This window comes from Lepisosteus oculatus, chromosome 28 (genome assembly GCF_040954835.1).
Source record: "Lepisosteus oculatus isolate fLepOcu1 chromosome 28, fLepOcu1.hap2, whole genome shotgun sequence".
In the NCBI taxonomy this organism is placed as follows: Eukaryota; Metazoa; Chordata; class Actinopteri; order Semionotiformes; family Lepisosteidae; genus Lepisosteus; species Lepisosteus oculatus.
In genome coordinates, this window is record NC_090723.1 from 6,049,236 (window position 1) to 6,067,270 (window position 18,035).

At 46.3% G+C, this 18,035-nt stretch overlaps 2 protein-coding genes across 5 annotated transcripts in view; both read left to right on the top strand.

The window, feature by feature from the left end:
- The window catches only part of cacnb1 (calcium channel, voltage-dependent, beta 1 subunit), a 58,174-nt gene extending 47,990 nt beyond the window's left edge, over positions 1-10,184 (top strand). For all 4 annotated transcript variants that reach the window (XM_015362195.2, XM_006638221.3, XM_069185716.1 and 1 more), the window contains one exon: positions 1,514-10,184. In XM_015362195.2, the coding sequence (XP_015217681.2) occupies positions 1,514-2,020 (507 nt within the window). In that variant the 3' untranslated portion in view covers positions 2,021-10,184. The remainder of the gene's footprint in view (positions 1-1,513) is intronic.
- Positions 10,185-12,386: 2,202 nt separating this feature from the next.
- arl5c (ADP-ribosylation factor-like 5C) lies at positions 12,387-17,543 on the top strand. Its single transcript, XM_069185735.1, has 7 exons — positions 12,387-12,469; positions 12,906-12,980; positions 14,445-14,505; positions 15,428-15,575; positions 15,684-15,767; positions 16,095-16,246; positions 16,703-17,543. Exons 1-7 carry the CDS (start codon positions 12,415-12,417, stop codon positions 16,749-16,751), a joined length of 624 nt encoding a protein of 207 aa, XP_069041836.1. The 5' UTR covers positions 12,387-12,414; the 3' UTR covers positions 16,752-17,543.
- The last annotated feature ends 492 nt before the right edge of the window (positions 17,544-18,035 follow it).

An 18,035-nucleotide genomic window follows, 5' to 3' on the forward strand; every position in this document is an offset into this window, starting at 1 on the left:
AGTCCATTGTTGGATTATCATACAGAAGTATAAAGTAGAATCGGATAAGTTTCTGTATGTGACCAAACTCTTAATAGATGCAAACTGCCATATGAAACAGGCAAATGGACAGACAAATGCTACATAAACTTTATTTTCACCCCACTGCCACCTGTTTTAATAATCAGTGGCCTCCAGTTTAAAATGCTGAATACACTTGTTGAAACGTTTATTTGAAGTTTACAGATAATAAATATGTATGCTGCTCAAAATATTTTTATATTCCTAAATAAAAAACAAGTATGAAAAGGGTTTCATTTGGAAAACAATTCTGAAAAAGTTGTCTAATGATATGAAGGAGATTTGGGGTTAAAACCTACCTCAAGGTAATGAAACCACCTCCCCTTTAATTTCTCACAATTCTCCTTTAATGGTGAATTCGCATTTATTAATATTTCAGTTGATTCTTTTCTGCGAGAATCTGTTTTGTGGTAATCGATGATTCATGTTTACTACATTATTTATTGATTGATTTATGTTTAACAGCATCTGCAAATACGTTTTGACTGACTTGCTAATTCAGGCAGTGTGAGTTGTTTGGTTTGAATAACATTTGGAAATGAAAGTGTCAGAAGGAGAGAATAATCTTATGTTTCTTGGTTGTGCCCTTTGATCTCCTTACAGCCTTGATTATGTCTTTGTGTTTGGGTGTTCCTTACCAGCCCTTGATTAATCCTTTTGTTTGAAATTATGCAGTGCAAAATGATATTTGCATTGTGGGGGCTGGTGTTGATTTAAGTACTGTACTAACCAGCCTAATGATAGCTGAAGGTACCTTTAGCCATGCTTCGTGCAACTGCGGAATTGTAAATTCATTTCAAGCTTTGAATGCTGAATGATCTCAATCTCCCAAATCCGTCTAAACTCTTTGTTTCTCACATCATCTAATGAAGTCTGATGTCAGGTCTGTAATTCTCACAGAGACTGAGCTCTAATTTGTTCCCATGGCCGCTTTTAAATCCATCTGCTTCTGAGTATCACACAAGAGAGGCCAAAGGGGCCCCCGTTTTCAATTAACAGGATCTTAATTTTGCAAAGTGCAAGTAGCTTAATTTCCGTACAGCAGTAAGCACAGCCCAGCAGCGAGCAGGAACCCTGCTCTGTGCTGTTGGTCACCTCACACGTCAGGCAACATTTCGCTTCCTCCTTCCTCTCCAGCAGTTCCCTCCAGGTTTTGCAGATTTTTCACAATCTGAAAGCGGGTTGGCCGCGGATGTCATTGGGTTACAGTAGAGCTGGTTAAGGAAGTATCTGCCTGCTCTCCCCCACTGGCACATGAGATTAAGATGCGCTGAATTTGCTTTCAGCTCTGGAGGGCTGGGAGATGCTCGTGTGTGTTTTGGACGGAGTGTCTAACTGACTGATGTGCCTCCTCTTCAGACTAACTCACTGCCTGTGCTTGTGGCTGTTTTGTTTTCTCTCCTTGCATGGTGTGGTGTGGACATGCTCTGCCTTCCTGCTGTGGCTGGGCTAGGGACCATACCTGGTGCACGGAGAACAGAAGCGGGACGGGCCTCTGTCTGACAGAACCGGGCTTCACGACTACCAGGGTGACCCAGGGGGCAAACAGCACCACCACCAGCTGTACCTGCGCGCGTCGCGGGCGCAGTCACGGGGCGGGGGGGGCCGCGGGCTGTCGAGGCAGGACACCTTCGACTCGGAGACGCAGGGCAGCCGCGACTCGGCCTACACCGAGGCGGGGGACTCCTGCATGGACATCGAGACGGACCCGTACGAGGAGCCCGACCCGTACCGCAGCGGGGCCCGGCTGCACCTCAGCCAGCACCAGCACCGCCAGGCTTCCTGGGAAGACGAGGGCGCCGAACCTGACCAGGAGAACCTCAACCGGGCCGCCCTGCACGAGCAGCAGAACCGCGCCAAGGTCCGAGAGAGGTACTGCCAAAGCCAGGAACCCAGCGAGCCCAATCTGGGCCGCAACAAGAACCAGGAGGACTGGGGAAGAGACGTCTACATCCGCTAGTCTGGCAGACCGGCTGACAGACTGATGAGCAGAGAGCATCTCATTCTCGAGGGCAGAGGTACAAGTGGACAAGGGACGAGCTGCAGTGCTAACAAATCTAAAAGTAATTTTACTAGAGCCTAAGTTATTCAGCTTTCTCATTCTAGAGCCCTTGCTGACTTAGAACAAAAGAACATTTTTGCCAGGCTCCTATAAAATCACATTTTGTAGCACTGTACACTACGAAAGGGTGCAGTAAGGATGAACTGGGGTGAACAAATTCGTACGAGTTGCGGGGCTTATGCCAGGGAAGGCTCAATGATCTGGCACCTGCTGGATGTAACCTCGGGCAGCTCTTCAAGATGTAGCACATGCTTTTCAAAGACACCTTGTTTTTTTGGGGGGGGGTTGGGAATTGGGGGGCAAGGTTGAGTTGATCTTGCAGGACGTTTTCTCCGCAGATTGATATTGGATACACTTAACATGGGTGTGTTTGGTAGCAATGTAAACAAAACAAAAAATCATTGATTCACGGCATCTGGCTTTCACACCTCAAAGTTTAGAATCGTCAAGAGTTTGATAAGTGTCTCTAAAGTTCACTCATCAAAAAAGTGATTTCAGACTCAAGCTCTTCGAAAACTTCATCAGTGACATTGAACAGGAAAAGGAGCATTAAGGTTTTAGAGGTTTATTTTTCACTTGGCCACGAAACTAACGTCGGCCAATATAAAGGCCCGTGGATTTCAGCTGATGGCACAAGCCGATTTCTCATTGTTTTCGGATCTTGTTCTCAATTATTTCTTTGTCGTTGGGGTGAACGTCCAAGAGAGCTGGAGCAGGTTTCGGGCTAGGACAGCGTCTGCACTCTGTGACTCAGACTCCGCTTCTATCCAGTGGCTTTTTGGGCGCCAACCCCCCCCCCACACACACACACACACACACACCCCACTCCCCAAATCCTTGCCTTTCTTCGTTTTATTTTTCCATGAAGAGATTCTCTTAACCCAGCCCTTCGTCTCTGCTCGCAAGTGCAGTACTGCTGGATCCTATCTGCCTTTCCTGGCTGTTCTAGTAACCTGCCAGCAGAGGGGGTTGCAAGCTTTCTTTCTTTCGGAGTCTGTCAACTTCTGCTCAGCATCCGCAGTCACGATGCCCCTTCTCACTTGATCCTGGATTTCTGGTCCTTTGCGGCTCATCCCACGTCTCATCTAAGGCTGTCAGCTAGTTTTACTACCCCAGTATCCCCAGCTGCTCTTCAGTGGATAAGGGACACAGCCTGGGGTTAGTGCTCAGGAGAACAGAGACTTTAACTATGTCTTCTACAGTCCTGTCCAGCCCTGTTTGATTGTGATACACACCTATCTCGCCTATTCTTCTTCCTGGTTTCCGAATTCTGGTTTTGCCCAGGTGCATGTTGCCAGCTCCAAACTCCTCATCTTAGCAAGCTTCTTGCAAGACACTGGGGGGAAAAAAAACAAGCTGTTTCCCCATCTCCCAGGATCTCTGTTTTGTTCAGAGATGAATCTGTGTCTTCAGGTGACAGCCTCAACTCACCTTCTTCTGAATACCAACTTCGGGTGCCTGATTGTAGCAAGATTTTTTTTTCACGTTTGTCTTGCAGATTTTATTTAGTTTTTTTTTTATTTAAACTAAAAAAAAAAAAGACAAACTGATCAACCTAATTTTTAAACAAAAACAACAACGAGGGACAAAAAGCAAGCCGGGTGTCTTTAAATGAAGCGGGGGAGTAGTGTGAGAATAGGAGCTGCTCTTCTCAGTGCTGATTATACACAAACAACAGACATGGAGATACAGGTGCCACATCTCAGTGCCTCGGTCCCGCACCTCAGTAACGCACGGACACCAGGATGGATGGGAGAGGAGAACGGGTTTTCCCATCACGCTGGACACGCGGACACACTGCCACCGGACACTCGGACACACTGCCACACGCCCGTCTTGGGAACGAGGGAGCTGGACTCCACCTGAACACGTTCCGTGGGGATGAGGTGTCAGCCACACTGACTGCTTGACAAGGGTCGCCCAGACATCTGATTGTCTTTATTAGGATGTTAGAATTCCCTGCCTTTATGGAACTGGCATGTGTGTAAACTTTTTTTTTTAAAAAAAGAACAGCAGGAAAATCAAATGTGAAAGATGCCAGAGCTGTCAGAGTGATTCTCAGAGCTGTCTAACTTAATTATCTCTTAGTGCATTGCTATATACAATAACTGGAGTCGGAATATCTGTGTTAAGCGTTTAGAAATTGATGATTTGTTTTTAAAAAGGGCCCATTTCTCTGCTAAATTAGGGTATGTTGACAGGACTTCAGCCAAAATATAGCATTTGTAGTTCGTTTTTATGCAGAAGTTCAAAAATACAGTTGACAATTGACCAAACATGCTACTGAGAATGTAAATAGGTGTCCTGCAAGCCTGGGCACTGTTGTAAAGCCTTTGAAACAGCTGGTGCACTGGTATGAGTATCCACTACAGCGCTTTGTTGCTTTGACGTGAAGTTGCGCCAACTTTTAAGTCAAAGCTATGTGCATTAACTCCACCATGGTTTACTTACAGTTTGTACAGTGATCTGGGCTAAATCAGTATTAAAGCCCAACAAACTTACCCACAGGTGTCAAAAAAATTATTCAGGACTGTAAGCAAAATTTTTCCTCACTTTCCTGTTCAGTCACATTGAAGTCTTGGAGCTGGAGAATTGTTAGCCCTCTTTAATGATGTTGTGATAGTGTGTTCTTTGTGTATGGAAGCCCAAACCTCCAGGTTCTGTTAGAAACCAAAAAGTCCGCTCGGTGGATCAGAACTGCATGATTTCTGAAATGGGCTCCGGGGTGCAGGATTTGAGGCCTTGATGCCTGCTTTCTCCAAGGCTTACTCTCACTTAACAAGCTGTGAAAATCAAGCCCTTTCGACTCCATCGTCTGTCATTAGCGCTACATACCAGCACCTCAGTGGATCCCAGTGCGAATGTAGTAACTGCATTAAAGGCGTGGTCCAGGACTCTGAACTGAAACTCTAGCTTATAGGCTCACAGCAAGCTGGAGTTTTGTTTCAGTCATTATTGTGATAATTGTGGGTTAAGGCCCCTTACTGCCATGTTCTCCTAGCTTTCTTCCCCTCTGTAATGGTTTCAAAGGTGAAACCAATTCACAGACTTAATGTAGAAAAGAGGGACTAGTGATCAGTCTCACCTTTGCAAATATTTGCAAGCTTGGAATGATTTTGTCTTCAATCCTTTGCGGTACATTTGCTAAATTAGTAATCAGGATAAAAAGGCTCTGATGATGCGGGGCCCGTGTGTTTTGTATCATGTCTTACTGTTTAATGTATGCATAACGGAAGTACACAGTTTCAAGCCTATATACTGTATACAGTAAGTAAATAAGTGCCTGTTTGTGATGAGTTACTGTTAAGGGTATGGTCATGATGTTTACTTTTCATGAATCCGATTAGGAAATGACCCATTGTTAGTTAAGATGTAATTTTTCATGTTTCTTCTGAAGTGTCAACCTTACGGCATGCACGGATTTATCTGAAGTTTAGTGTTAGGCACCTGGCTGCATGTTACCTTGCTGAAGCATGGAACCTGGAAATGTCTCTGTACATAGCCCAAGGAACTAAGGTCTCTGGGTGAAACAAAATCCTGGCATGTTGGCAGAAAATTGCAAAAGAAATGGGAGTTTCAGATCTCTACCGATTTCAGATAGGTCATTTCAGATCTCTGCAATGGTGACAAACCTCCACTATCCCAAGTATTACTGTCCTCTGAATGTCTGCCCTTTTACAAGGGCATTTTACTGAGTCTACCAACTGAGAGAAGCTGAAATTGTCTCACTGTGTGTGTCTGAGCACGTCTGAGTACCTGCACTGGAGATCAGTCTGAGCCCACTCTGCAACAGCAGTGATGTGCAGAGGATAGTGGTCCTGAAAAGGCGAAGTAAGAAACGTTACTGCTCTACAAGGTCCTAGACGCAGGTTGCTATCATCACTCAGTCAGATGTCCGCACACCATTAGTAAGTGGCCAAGATGGCTCCAGGAGCACAGAAACATGCTCACAATAGGCCGCCGACAGGGCTTAACTCTCTGTCCATGAGGAGAGACAGAAGAGTCACAGAGGCACCTTCATCAGCCCATTGCAAAATTTTACACAACACAGCAGTTGCTGTCCATTGGAGATCAACTGCCTTTCTGAGCACACTTTCCCCTGACCAGCCCAAACACAGGCAACTTGGACCAGTTACCATACAATGTGGTTATAACGTAACAAAAGAATAAAACAGCTAAATAACCACAAATCCTTTACATGAAAACCTTTTTTAAAATCCAAGTCTTCATTAAGTCCAGAAAGTGGGGAAAATACAGTATTTAGTCCAGAATGCCTGGCATCCTTTTCTTAACCGTTCAGACTACCTGATCTAATGGTTTTTATTGACAAATTCAGTGTCTTTACCAAGACAGAGAGAGATCGAGCTGAGCTTCACTGAACTGTACTGAAACAGGATTCTTAAACTCTTTTCTAAATATGGTGCTCCTGTGTCCTAGTTTTAGTTTCGGAACGCAACCCTTTTAGAAGAATGTTTTTTATAATGCTTTTTTATAATGCTTTTGCCCTTTTTTAAAACAAGTTATATTAAAGTAAAATTACATTAGAAGCCCACATATTCTTGAACTGTCACCAGGTTTCAAGGCTGTATTTTCACAGAGGGAGGCCTTTCTCGTGATCACACTGGCTTCCTGTTGGACTGCGGACAGTGAGCAGGCTCCTGGTCCCTGCTGTTGCATCTTTCAGACGTGCTCCTGACACACTCAGAGAAACAACAAAGAAAATCACTTCTTAAGATGGTCCATCTCGAAGGAAGGCTTTGATTAGATCAGAAGGGTGTAAATTACCTGGCCTTCAAGAAGTGTATCCTTGTGTTGCTCCTGTTTCACACAGGAGAGCAGATGTGTCTGTTCTCCACTTTGACACTCTGGAACTATGAATCGTAGTGCAGATCCTGTTGGGCTGCAAGTGCAATCTGTATCGAGTGCTTCAGGCTCAGAAATGGGGGATCCTTACCGGACTGTGTCAAAGAGAGCAGGGCATAAATACAGACCACCTAGCTGCTCCTACCTCACTGCAACTCACAATAAGGCAAAGCTCACACAGCCTCCTGGACCAAATACTATAGTAAATCCATGGTGGGAATTTCTGTTTATGTGCATTAAAGCCTGGGTCATGTTTCTAGCTGACGGTGGCCTGGATTTCCCAAGCAACACCGCACGATGGGCTCAGCATCTCCTGGGGCAAGGGCTGGGACTAGTCAGTCACAGAAACAATGACCTTTGAGCCTTCCCACGTGCCTGCAGAATCATGGCGACATCACTGAGGGACAGGCCTCTCCTCCAGTCAGTGCTTTACCTCCTGTATGTCGCTCCAGAGCTTGTCGCTCGTCAAATCCTGACGGACCTGACGTCTGGGCATGTCAGGGGAGCCTCTGAACTTCCTTGTTCTCCCCTTCTGGGCTCAGGGGCCGTCGCTGTGAAACAACTACCACTACTGCCAAACTCATTGGATTCATAAGAACAATTGGTGGTTGGATAGACAAGAGGAGGTTCCTTCCACTGTCTTGTTTGTGAGTGTATGTCGCTTGAATAGGAAACTTTTATTTAACTATTGGCCATTTAGGTGTTTAGTTATTCAGCTGGAGCCTGTCTGGAGCTAGTCAGACAGTTACAACACATTAAAATTCCTGTCCTTGCCCCTCTCGGTCTCACTGCTGCAGACCCCCTGGGCCTGGCCTTATAACATAGAGTTTGTTGCAGTCAGGTGAGTGGCAGTATGGTTTGGGATTTCTGCTCTGCAGGCACCACTAGGCCTGTAATAGTTTTGAGAGTCTGTAGTGCCAATGATGCCACAGTGCCATACTTCAGTCGTTCTGTTTTGCCAACTGCTCTGTGTACCAGGACAATACCCAGCACACTGTTTGACGATTGCCGTTCTCATAACACAGCTATCTGATGAGCTAGAGCATTAGAATAAGATCAAAACGGGATCAGTCAGCCGTCTTGAGGTGCACAAGAGGGTATTTGGCCACGCCTTGACATTTTCAGGTGAAACAAGAGCTTTGAGAACAGTGCACCGCTCAGATATCGATAGGGTCCAAGACCTATTCTCACATTATTAGATACAAATGATCTCAATTGATTGTATTCCTTTGAACAGGTACATATTAACTTTATTCTACATCATATACGTATTAATCTATGGAGAAAGGCAAACTCATTGTGCCTGATTTAAGAAACGTGAATTTTCAGGGCTTTACTAGCACCATTGTTTTCACATTTTCTAAGACAGAACTGGCTATAAACGACATAATTAACTTGGAATAAGCATATTTTGTGTGCCGTTTATCACTGGTTCTGTTGATCGAATGGGTGGTATTTTTTTATCATGGCAAAGCCCACATTGGAACAAAAAAAAGCTTTGATAATCCCCTGTGGTTTACAGCTCAGAGCCTGCCTATTGTCTACTGACTCTTATATAAACTACTGAATATTTAGCTTTGTCTCTGCAAAGCCACTGCCAACAGACTTTGCCTGCTGATGTACATTTGCACACTTGAGAAAAACACTATTCAGCTACCCAATGGCTGGGTGAACTCCCTGGCATAAACCAGGCCAGCTGTCTCACACACCCTTGATGAGATGTGCACCCCTCTCTACTGAGCGGCACCAGGGCCTTTATTAAAGTGCTCACTGGACAGTCGGTCCTCACAAATGCAAGAGCCCTGGGATCACCTACCGCAGGGGAACGTGTGGATACACCCAGGGAAGAGGCAGCGTGATGGATGGGGAACGTAGGGACGTGTTTAACACTTGGACATGATCAGAATCCAACAGGGCAATTGCTCTGCTGTTTCCAAAAGTGCAGGAACATCTCATGGAAAGTGTCCACTCCCGGACCCGGAGAGCTCCGGTCTCGTGGGTTATTTAGGTGACTGTGAAAACTGTTCTCACAATAGCCACGGAACAGTTCATTTGTCAGGCAGACGATGAATTAATTTAAAGTCTAAGTGATTTTGAAATCATTTGGACAAAAGTCAGAAGACTTGATCAAGGGGTTGATAGAACATTCTGATTTTTGTCCATGTAGTTTTGAAATGAATTCAAGATGACGTGGCAACAATGATTGAGGACCGTTGCTGTCAAATGCTTAATAGAGCAGCAACAAGTGGATCCTAATCTGTAGTAACAGACTTAGGATGACGAATAAGATTCACTGGACTGGAACCTTCCACACCCCTTAAAACGGGGAATAGTTCATCCTTACTTTGTTAGTTTACTTCCACCTTGTACGTGGTTATCCAGACATTGGCTTATCTGAACATGCTATTCCATTCTCTAAAGACATCCACCTGTATACGTAGATCCCTTCATCGTATCTACTGCATCTTCCCTGTGGTGAACCTCTGTGTGGGTTTCTCAGCCTGTTCCTTATGTTTTCTGTTGCTCTTGTTGCAACAGAATCAAGCACCTTTCTAAACTGATCCTCGCTCAGCAGCATGAGCCAGTGGTTTCATTTTTGAAAGATTTAGCGCCTCTTTGTGTTGCTGCGCTGTTTGTGCAACACATCTCACACATGGTGTCAACAGCTGCACTGGTTTGAAGCCTAGGATAACTCTCCAGCCCTTTCGTCCCCCTGCCCTGGGACAATGTTTTACAACAAATCTCATTTATGTTTTACTACCTGTGACTTTGTATAATTTATGGTGTAAAGTACTGAGAGTGTAACCAATCGTATATATATAAATATATATAAATACAAAAAATAATGAATTTATTTAAATGAAGAAAAAATATGAATGACTTTTCTTTTTTGATGCTGTTTTGTTTTCTTTGGGAATGTTAGAAAACTTGCTTCAGTGTTTGTACAATATTTATAATTTATTGAAATGGTAACTGTATTAAACCTGATATTTGCTATCTGCTGATTGTATACGAGAAAAAGAAATTGCGATTGCATGTTCTCAATCTGTCTCTTGTAGGGAGGTTAAGGAACAAATACAACTATTTATAATTATCCTGCATTTTTAAAAAAAAACAATTGATCCATTTCAGCGTTCCCTCCCCAAACCCGTTAAAAATATTGATTGTGTCCTTTTAATAAAAAGGTGACGTTTGCCCAGTTTTGAGTAAAACTCCACTGACTCTGTCCTGCCACGCAGCCTCACTCTGCCTTCCACAAAATCTCCAAAACGATGTGGTTAATAATAATCTTTAATTTATATAGCGCCTTTTATGACACATCATCTCGGGGCACTTCACGATAAAACAAAGCAAGAGCATCAGATGGACATTTGTGTGCACAGTTCAATGCAGAAAACTACACCAAATTCAAAGCTGCAGTATAAAAGGAAGTATCCAGGCAGGATGTGAAGGTGCTGACTGATCATTCCACAGGGGCAGAACAACAGGGTAGAGAAGCTGGTCAGCCTGGTTCCCTGCTGGGAACTGACAGAAAGCTGATTCAAAAGAGAACAAACGCTCTTTTGTGTAGGTGTGCAAGGAGGCAGTGGTTCACTGATGTAGTCCGCAGACAAACTGTTAAACCCACGAAAGGTGAGCAACAGTATTTTAGATTTAATTCTGGAATCCACAGTGAGCCAGAGTAGAAAATCTGAAACCGGAGCAATGATCCCATAGGTTTAAGTTTGAGCCCAGATCCCCACAGCAGAATACAGTGAAGAAATGGGAAGAAAAGCAAAAATAAAAACTGATGCTGCCATACATAATTCTGGAATATCTTATTTAAGATATCAAATGGTAATCGAGCATAACTATCTTCATAACACCTAGCTGGGCTCGTAACTACTTGCTCTGTCAATTCATCTTGTGTTTTCCCTGTGTATCAGGCTACAAAAGCCTCAGGAAGGAAGCAGGTGGGAAGACGTACACAGAAGTCCGATGCAGCAGGCAATTTTAACTACCTGTCATTCCGAGACACCTGTTCTTTTCCATTGAGCACCTGGTAGATTTTTCGTGACGTTTTTTCAGTCGAACGCACTCACATGTTGGCGGGAGAATTCCGAAATTATTGGATCTGTTACAGGTTATCATTTTTTAAAAATTCTCTCCTAACTTGATTTTTGTAAATGTATTGAAGGAAACGGTCATTTATTTGCAAGTACAGTGTTTAGAGACGCTTCCAGCAAGGACAGGCTGTCTTCCACAGCTACTGCTCTCCTAAAGGAGAATTCAAGCTATGACAGTTCCAATGGTTATTTTGCACTATAGGTTTTGCAGTTTATGGTTTTACCTTTGAATAGAGGAACATTTTCCTTAATTTGACCATGGTTTTATCCGTAGCATGGTATATCTCAGTGAATGTTCATAAAGCACACACCTGATTTTTGGAAGAAGACAGTCACAGTTTGGAACAGACTTCATTTCCTTTCAGAATGTAAAACCTGATGAAAAATAGTCCCTAGACTGGGAATGGAAACAGAAACTGGACAAATGCAGGAAGACCGTGCTACGCAGAGAGAGGCTCAGTGGACACAGGCACGCCTTGCCCAGAGAGGACAGGCTGTGCTCCCGTTGCTAGCAGGGAGAAACCCAGACAGAGATGCACTGCAAGAAATTCTGGAGTTAACCATTTGTCCCCAAAAGAACGAATTTAATCCCAAAATTCCCACAGCTGCAGTTCCTGTCCTCCTGGAGGAGTGGGAGGAATCCCAACAGAACTGAAGTCCAGTGTGTGATTTTCTGTCATCACCTGAGGAACAGACTGAGCCTGTCACATAATAGTTATTGGCCTGAATGTTTGTAAATGTTCAGCAATTATTAGCGCCTGATAACACTATTTACTGGTCATGCAAAAACGAAGCTCTTTAAACTTGATTAGTGCAAGGTAAAACAAAGGACAAATCGGAAATAGTTTTTTATCTGCTTTTCTCCTTAAACGGTGAGAGTTGGTTAGCTTTCTAACATAGCACCTGATATACATGTATTGTAAATGGGTTTACAAAAGGTAACCATGGTCTTATTAAGAAGCTATTTCTTAGAAGGAAAACTGCAGGTGTGTAGTCCCAGAAACTTTTTATCGTAAATCACTGCCTTCGACACTTTCGTTACTTTAAAAATTTCCCCCGAGTAATTCCCTAGTCCTCTGAACGAAACAAACAACTCACGTGACAAGAATTCCCCTAGAAAAGGAGAAAAAGGTTGAGCACCATCTGCAGATCAACTTAACTTGGTATGGTTGTAACCAGCACAGTAGCCAATCACGCCTCCCAGCCTCGCTCTGTTGCTGTTATGCTGTTTAGACCACACCCACTCGGAGTTACTGACTATGCGTGTCCGTTGACCACGCCCCCTGCGCGTTTCCGTGCACGCCCGTGTTCCGTGACGTAGCGATGTGCCTCAGGCAGCCGGGCTTCCCAGACGTCGGCAGGAGGAGAAACGCAAAAGGTGATGTCATAGAATTGAAACGCGCTCGAAACTTTCCTGTTGACTTTGCTCATAAATGCATTTTCTTCCCCTGTTGACATTCATTTGAACTAAATCAGCTCGGCTGTCGCAAGCGGAACGTGTGTGCATATTATATTTATATTTTATCGTGTGGGCCAGTTGTGTCCTTCTAGCGCTAGGATTTCACGTCAGCCGAAGCGACGTCTGCCCGTTGTGTAGCTGGCTGTTTTTCTTTAATTTTAGTTCATTATTGTTTCATTTGATTTGACATTTCCGATCCTGCACCGGTGTCGAGCGGTGTCTCCCGGCTCGGAGTGGAGAAATTAACCGACCTCAGCGGCACTCGAATCGGCTTCGTGCGTTTGGAGACCCCCTCTTGCCTCGCCGGTGAAGCCTTTTTCTACTGACTCTACCGATTTTTGTTTTATTTTCTAAGCATATAAACAAAGACTCGTCACCCAGACAATGGGACTTCTCTTTACGAAATTAATGACAATCTTCGGAGACAGAGGTAAGAATTTTAATTGCTACCGTGTTTAACGCCGTGTCGCGGCGTAAAGGTGTCAGACTCCAGTACCAGAGAGCCAGTAACAAACACGGGCTCTGATGCCCACAAAATAATCGTAGAAATTGGTTAAAAGTTCCATGTTTTACATTGACAGCGATTACATAATATATATATGGTATATACTCATCAGTTTTACATGACACTGGAATATCATCGAGATTTAAATAAAGTCGCTATTACAATGCGCCGAAGTAGTGATACGTTTCTCTTTTTGCTAAGCGAGGGAGGGTGTCACTGAACACGGTGATCAGTTATTGTTGCAGGAGCTAATTAAAGAGCCCCTGGCGATTTCAAAACTCGAATGCTAAATTATTCACAGCAAGAGGAAAATGACGGCAGCTGGCGAAGAAAAAAAAAGTTCAGCGTCCAGTCGTTGCAGTCACAATGTGGAAGGCCTTTATTATTGTATATTTATATTTTTTTTAAAAAAAATCACTTGCTTACATGATGTTGCATGAACACAGTTAGGCTTCTGAGGAAGAGAAAAGCTTCAAAGCAGTTGAAGTTGAAAGCTTAGAGTTCCCCCGGACAGCAGCGGAGGTCGGAGCCCTCAGAGCTCAGTGAAGGTTTTAGGCTGTAAAGCAGTTTTGTCTGAGCCGTGCACAGCCCCGGCAGCTGCTCGGAAGGAGCCCAAGTCGGAGGGACCGTGTCTCAAAGATCCCGTGTGACCGAGGCCTTCGGGGACAGATGTTCCGGAAGCGGTTGCTATGGCAACGCTCCTGTCCTCCGAGGACGCTTGACCTCCGACCCCTGGGCCGGACTCCGCCTGCCCCTGGGACCACGGCGACAGATGTGACATCCTCGGGGTCGGGGCAGGGATCCGGCGAGTCTGTTTCCAGCGTGATGACAGTGCCGCCTGCAGCTGCTTGTCTGTTTCCGGCGCTCGCCGCTGTGCTGTAATTCCCAGCGGTGTCGAGAGCAGCTCTCCTCCGAGCCCTGCCTGTCTGTCTGGAGTGCCTTGCAGAGTGTCCTGGGCAGTAGCACACTTGGAATTCTTCTAACTGAGCTCATAGCTTTGAAACTGGACAATGATATCCGCTGGGTCATATAGAGAAAATGTCCTAGGTTTGACGGTAGGAAGTCTGTCTTATGACCTCTGAGTACGATTTCGTTGTGACGGGCCTGCGATGTAATTCCTTTTTACAAGAGGGAAAACTTCCTTCAGGCTTGTTCATCGCACCACTGAGGTCTAAGGTCTGAGGTCTGCTTTAAGGACGGGGAGAAAGAGCTTCAGGGCTTCTTGGTTAGGACTTCTGGGGTTGTTCCTCCAATAGTAACTAACCTTTCTTCTCCAGAGGAATGTCGTGGAGGTGGCAGAGTCTGAGCTCTGCCGATAGGGGGCAGCAGACGCTGCCAGTCTCACTCATGTCGCTGCTGTGCTCTGACGCTTCCGTTTTCCGTTCACAGAGCACAAGGTGATCCTTGTAGGACTGGACAACGCAGGCAAGACCACCATCCTCTACCAGTTGTGAGTAGAAATCACTACTTCATTTCATGACTCCTTAAGATTTTTTTTCCCATTCACGCAGAATCTTTTATGTCATGAAATTAGGTTGCTGTGTTCCTCAAATAATAGTGATTCCTTACACTTACATAGCCTTTTTCTTGACACTTGACTCAAAGTGCTGTGCAGATAGTGGGGACTCCCCTCCACCACCACCAGTGTGCAGCCCCACCTGGATGATGCGCCAGTACGCTCCCCACACACCAGCTCTCAGTGGGGAGGGGAGCAGAGTGATGAAGCCAGTTCAGAGATGGGGATTATTATGAGGCCATGATTTGTGAAGGCCAGGGGGAAATTTGGTCAGGACACCAGGGTTAACACCCCTCCTCTTTTGGAGAAATGCCTTGGGATTTGTAATGACCACAGAGAGTCAGGACCTCAGTTTTACATCTCACCCAAAGGGCAACACCTTTTTTTGCAGTATTGTGCTCTTATACTGTATACGTCACTGCACTGGGGCATTAGGACCCACACAGACTGCAGGGTGAGCGCCCTCTACTGGCCCTACTAGCGCCGCCCCCAGAGCCCCAAGAGCCCCCAAAGTCTGATTACTGAGCCCTTTCTTTCAGGTCCAATGCGTGTGAGGTTTTATACCCACTTACCCCCTGGTGCATGGTTTTGGAATCCTCTGGGCATTGACCTTCCCTCTCTGTGCTAGTATCTGTGTGGCATTGACCCCCGTGAATGGACTGGCTGCCTGTTTTTAACTGTGTGAAACGATCTCCAGTTTGACATGGTACCAACATGACGACACCAGTGCAGCACGATTCAGCTGGGATCTGAGCACGTGCTAGCTGGTTCCCACTTCCCCTCCGTCTCTCTCCTTGCACTCTGTTGACGTCTCCTGTATTAACACGCCCCCCCCTCCTCTCCTCTCCTCTCTCAGCCTAACGAAGGAGGCAGTCCACACCTCGCCCACCATCGGCAGCAATGTGGAGGAGATCTCCGTGCGAAACACCCGCTTCCTGGTGTGGGATATCAGCGGTCAGGAGAACCTACGGGCCACCTGGAGCGCCTACTACTGCAACACTGAGGTACAGCCCCCAGCACACCGCAGTGTGGCCTCACGGCCATCAAAACTCCGGCTCGCCTTCTTCAGGCCTGTAGCAAATGCTCACCCTGCTGTCTCTCTCCCTCCTCAGATTGTGATCCTGGTGGTGGACAGCACTGACCGAGAACGGCTCACGCTCACCAAGGAGGAGCTCCACAGGATGCTTGCGCATGAGGTACGCCACCGGGTGGCGCTGTGGGCTATGTGGATTGGTCTGTCACCGAGAGGGCCTTCGACGGGCCAGTGAGTGAGAGTACAGACAGTGCTGGCACTGGGCAAGGGGTGTCCCCAAGGCTGAGGGCTACAAACTCAACACGAGTCCCTTGCGAACAAGGATGCATAACACAGAGACTCACGGCGAACAACTTCAGTGGGAAGCAGTAGGTTCAGAAGAGAGGGTTAGGAAAAAACAAACCAAGCAAAAACAAGTTACGTGTCGGTACAGAGTCCCTCCCTCCTCTCTCCCTCTCTGACCTCTCCCCTCCTGAATTCTCCCCCCTAGGAGCTCCAGAACGCAGCTGTGTTGATCTTGGCCAACAAGCAGGACATGAAGAACTCCATGACTGCCTCCGAGATCTCCAGCTGCCTGACCCTGAGCTCCATCACTGGTCACTCCTGGCACATCCAGGCCTGCTGTGCCCTGACTGGAGAGGGGTGAGTCCCAGGGAGCGTGCGTGACCGCGGTCCGGTCCGGTCCGGTCCAGAGCGAGGCTGGGAGGCTTCCAGCGAAAGCCAGGGTTCTGCACAGAGGCCTCTGTCAGTCGGCAGATCAAGTGGGCTCCCTCTGTAGGTGAAGCTTTGGGACCCTTTACGCTAATAAACTCCGTATAAACGCAGTGAATTCAGTGGACTGAAAGGCTGTGTTGGGTGAAGCAAGGAAAGAATGGACAGATTCAGGTATAAATGTTGGTGGCAGCGTGGAGAGGGGTGGAGCGGACTGAGAGAGAAAACAGTGTGTGAGAGGCAGAGGTGAGAGCTGGCTTACAGTACAGATGGGGGGCTGAGGGGCTGGTATCTGGATTCAGCTCAGTTTCACTCAGAAGCCGGGGATTCGGGTCTTCCGCTGTGCGGGTGTGTTCCCTGACCGCTGTGTCCACTGCTCTCCCGCAGCTTGCTGGCCAGCCTGGACTGGATGAGGTCCCGGGTCCTAGCGAGCTAGGCCCCCGCTGCCGCCCCGAGATGCCGGCGCGCGGCGCTGGAAGGAACCGATTTCCGCGGCCGAGCAGGAGCTGCTGGTCCCTGTGACCTGGAACCGACTCCCGGCTGAGCCGGGCAGGACTGGAGTTGCTTTTCTGCGCATCGATCAGTATTTCTGCCGGCCTGGGTTCTGCACAGGCGCTGGGAGTGTTTGTGTGCCCTCACGCTGTGGCAGGGGGGCAGTGTCTGGGCTGGGCCTGGGGAGAGAGGGGTCCGGGGGCAGAGAATCAGCAGCCTGGCCCGCTCCTGAGCTGCTATCATGTGACTTCAGTCCACAGATCTGGTTTACTGCACATGTGGATCACCATGGATGTCAGTGACTGGCCCATGTGGTCTGTGATACTGACTGTGCCAGCAGGAACTGATCGGCGTGGGTACAGGGGACTGGAATTTTGGTACTGACTTGAGCATGCAGAACTGCTAGCCAGTGTTTGTATCGTCTGTCTAGTTTTGTGCATTGACTTTATTCCAGAGTGTGTGCTGATGAGCCTCATTCTGAAATCAGACGTCTGACTATTGACTTTGAAAACGGGACATGTGCCGCTGTTGTCTGTTTTTAATTTTTACCTGTGAAAATCTATCAGCTTTTTTTCTTTGCACGTGAAGATGATCTCTTTGTCGGACAAAAAGCATCCTCCAAGTATGTTCTGTGAATTACTCCAGTGTTGCGGGACAATGAGCATGTTGTAAAGGTGTTTTTTTTTTTTACATGCAAAATAAATGCCAGTGTTACAAGTTGTTTTTTGAAAACCAATGTGGCTGCTGTTTGTTTTGTTTTCCTCCGCAGTGAGGATCCGGCTGTAGCTCTGAAAAGGTTTGACCTGTTTAGAAGCACAAAAAAAAATGGCAGCAATACATAACGAACAGCCACCAGATACTAACCACAGCCAGCATCACATCCGGCCTGTTTGCACATTATCACAGACCCTGCCTGCTGCGTCTGTGCACAGAGTTTGTTTTTTCCACAGGGCCTCTGGAGGTCAGTGGTTTCCCCTGAGTCAGGGAAAGGGATTATGTCAGTGGTTGTCGTAATTATTTCTTTTTTTGCTGAAATCTCAGTGTTTCATTTTCGTTGTTGTATGTTGCGGCAGAAGTGATGACAGTTTGGCATGATCTTGTAGAAGGCTGTAGTGATTTGTATGTGGTTGTTAATTATGTACCTTAATGGTTAGACAATGCATGGCATAGCAGAACAAAAACACAACGGGACTGAGGGGGGGGGTACTTAGATTTGAACAGAGGACCT

What these genes read in the sequence shown, in the direction of transcription:
- arl5c (XM_069185735.1), top strand. Translation starts at nt 12,415, where the DNA reads ATGTGCCTCAGGCAGCCGGGCTTCCCAGACGTCGGCAGGAGGAGAAAC. An exon ending in CAGGAGGAGAAACGCAAAAG is followed by an intron (nt 12,470 to 12,905) that starts GTGATGTCATAG and finishes TTATTTTCTAAG; the next exon opens with CATATAAACAAAGACTCGTC. An exon ending in GACAATCTTCGGAGACAGAG is followed by an intron (nt 12,981 to 14,444) that starts GTAAGAATTTTA and finishes TTCCGTTCACAG; the next exon opens with AGCACAAGGTGATCCTTGTA.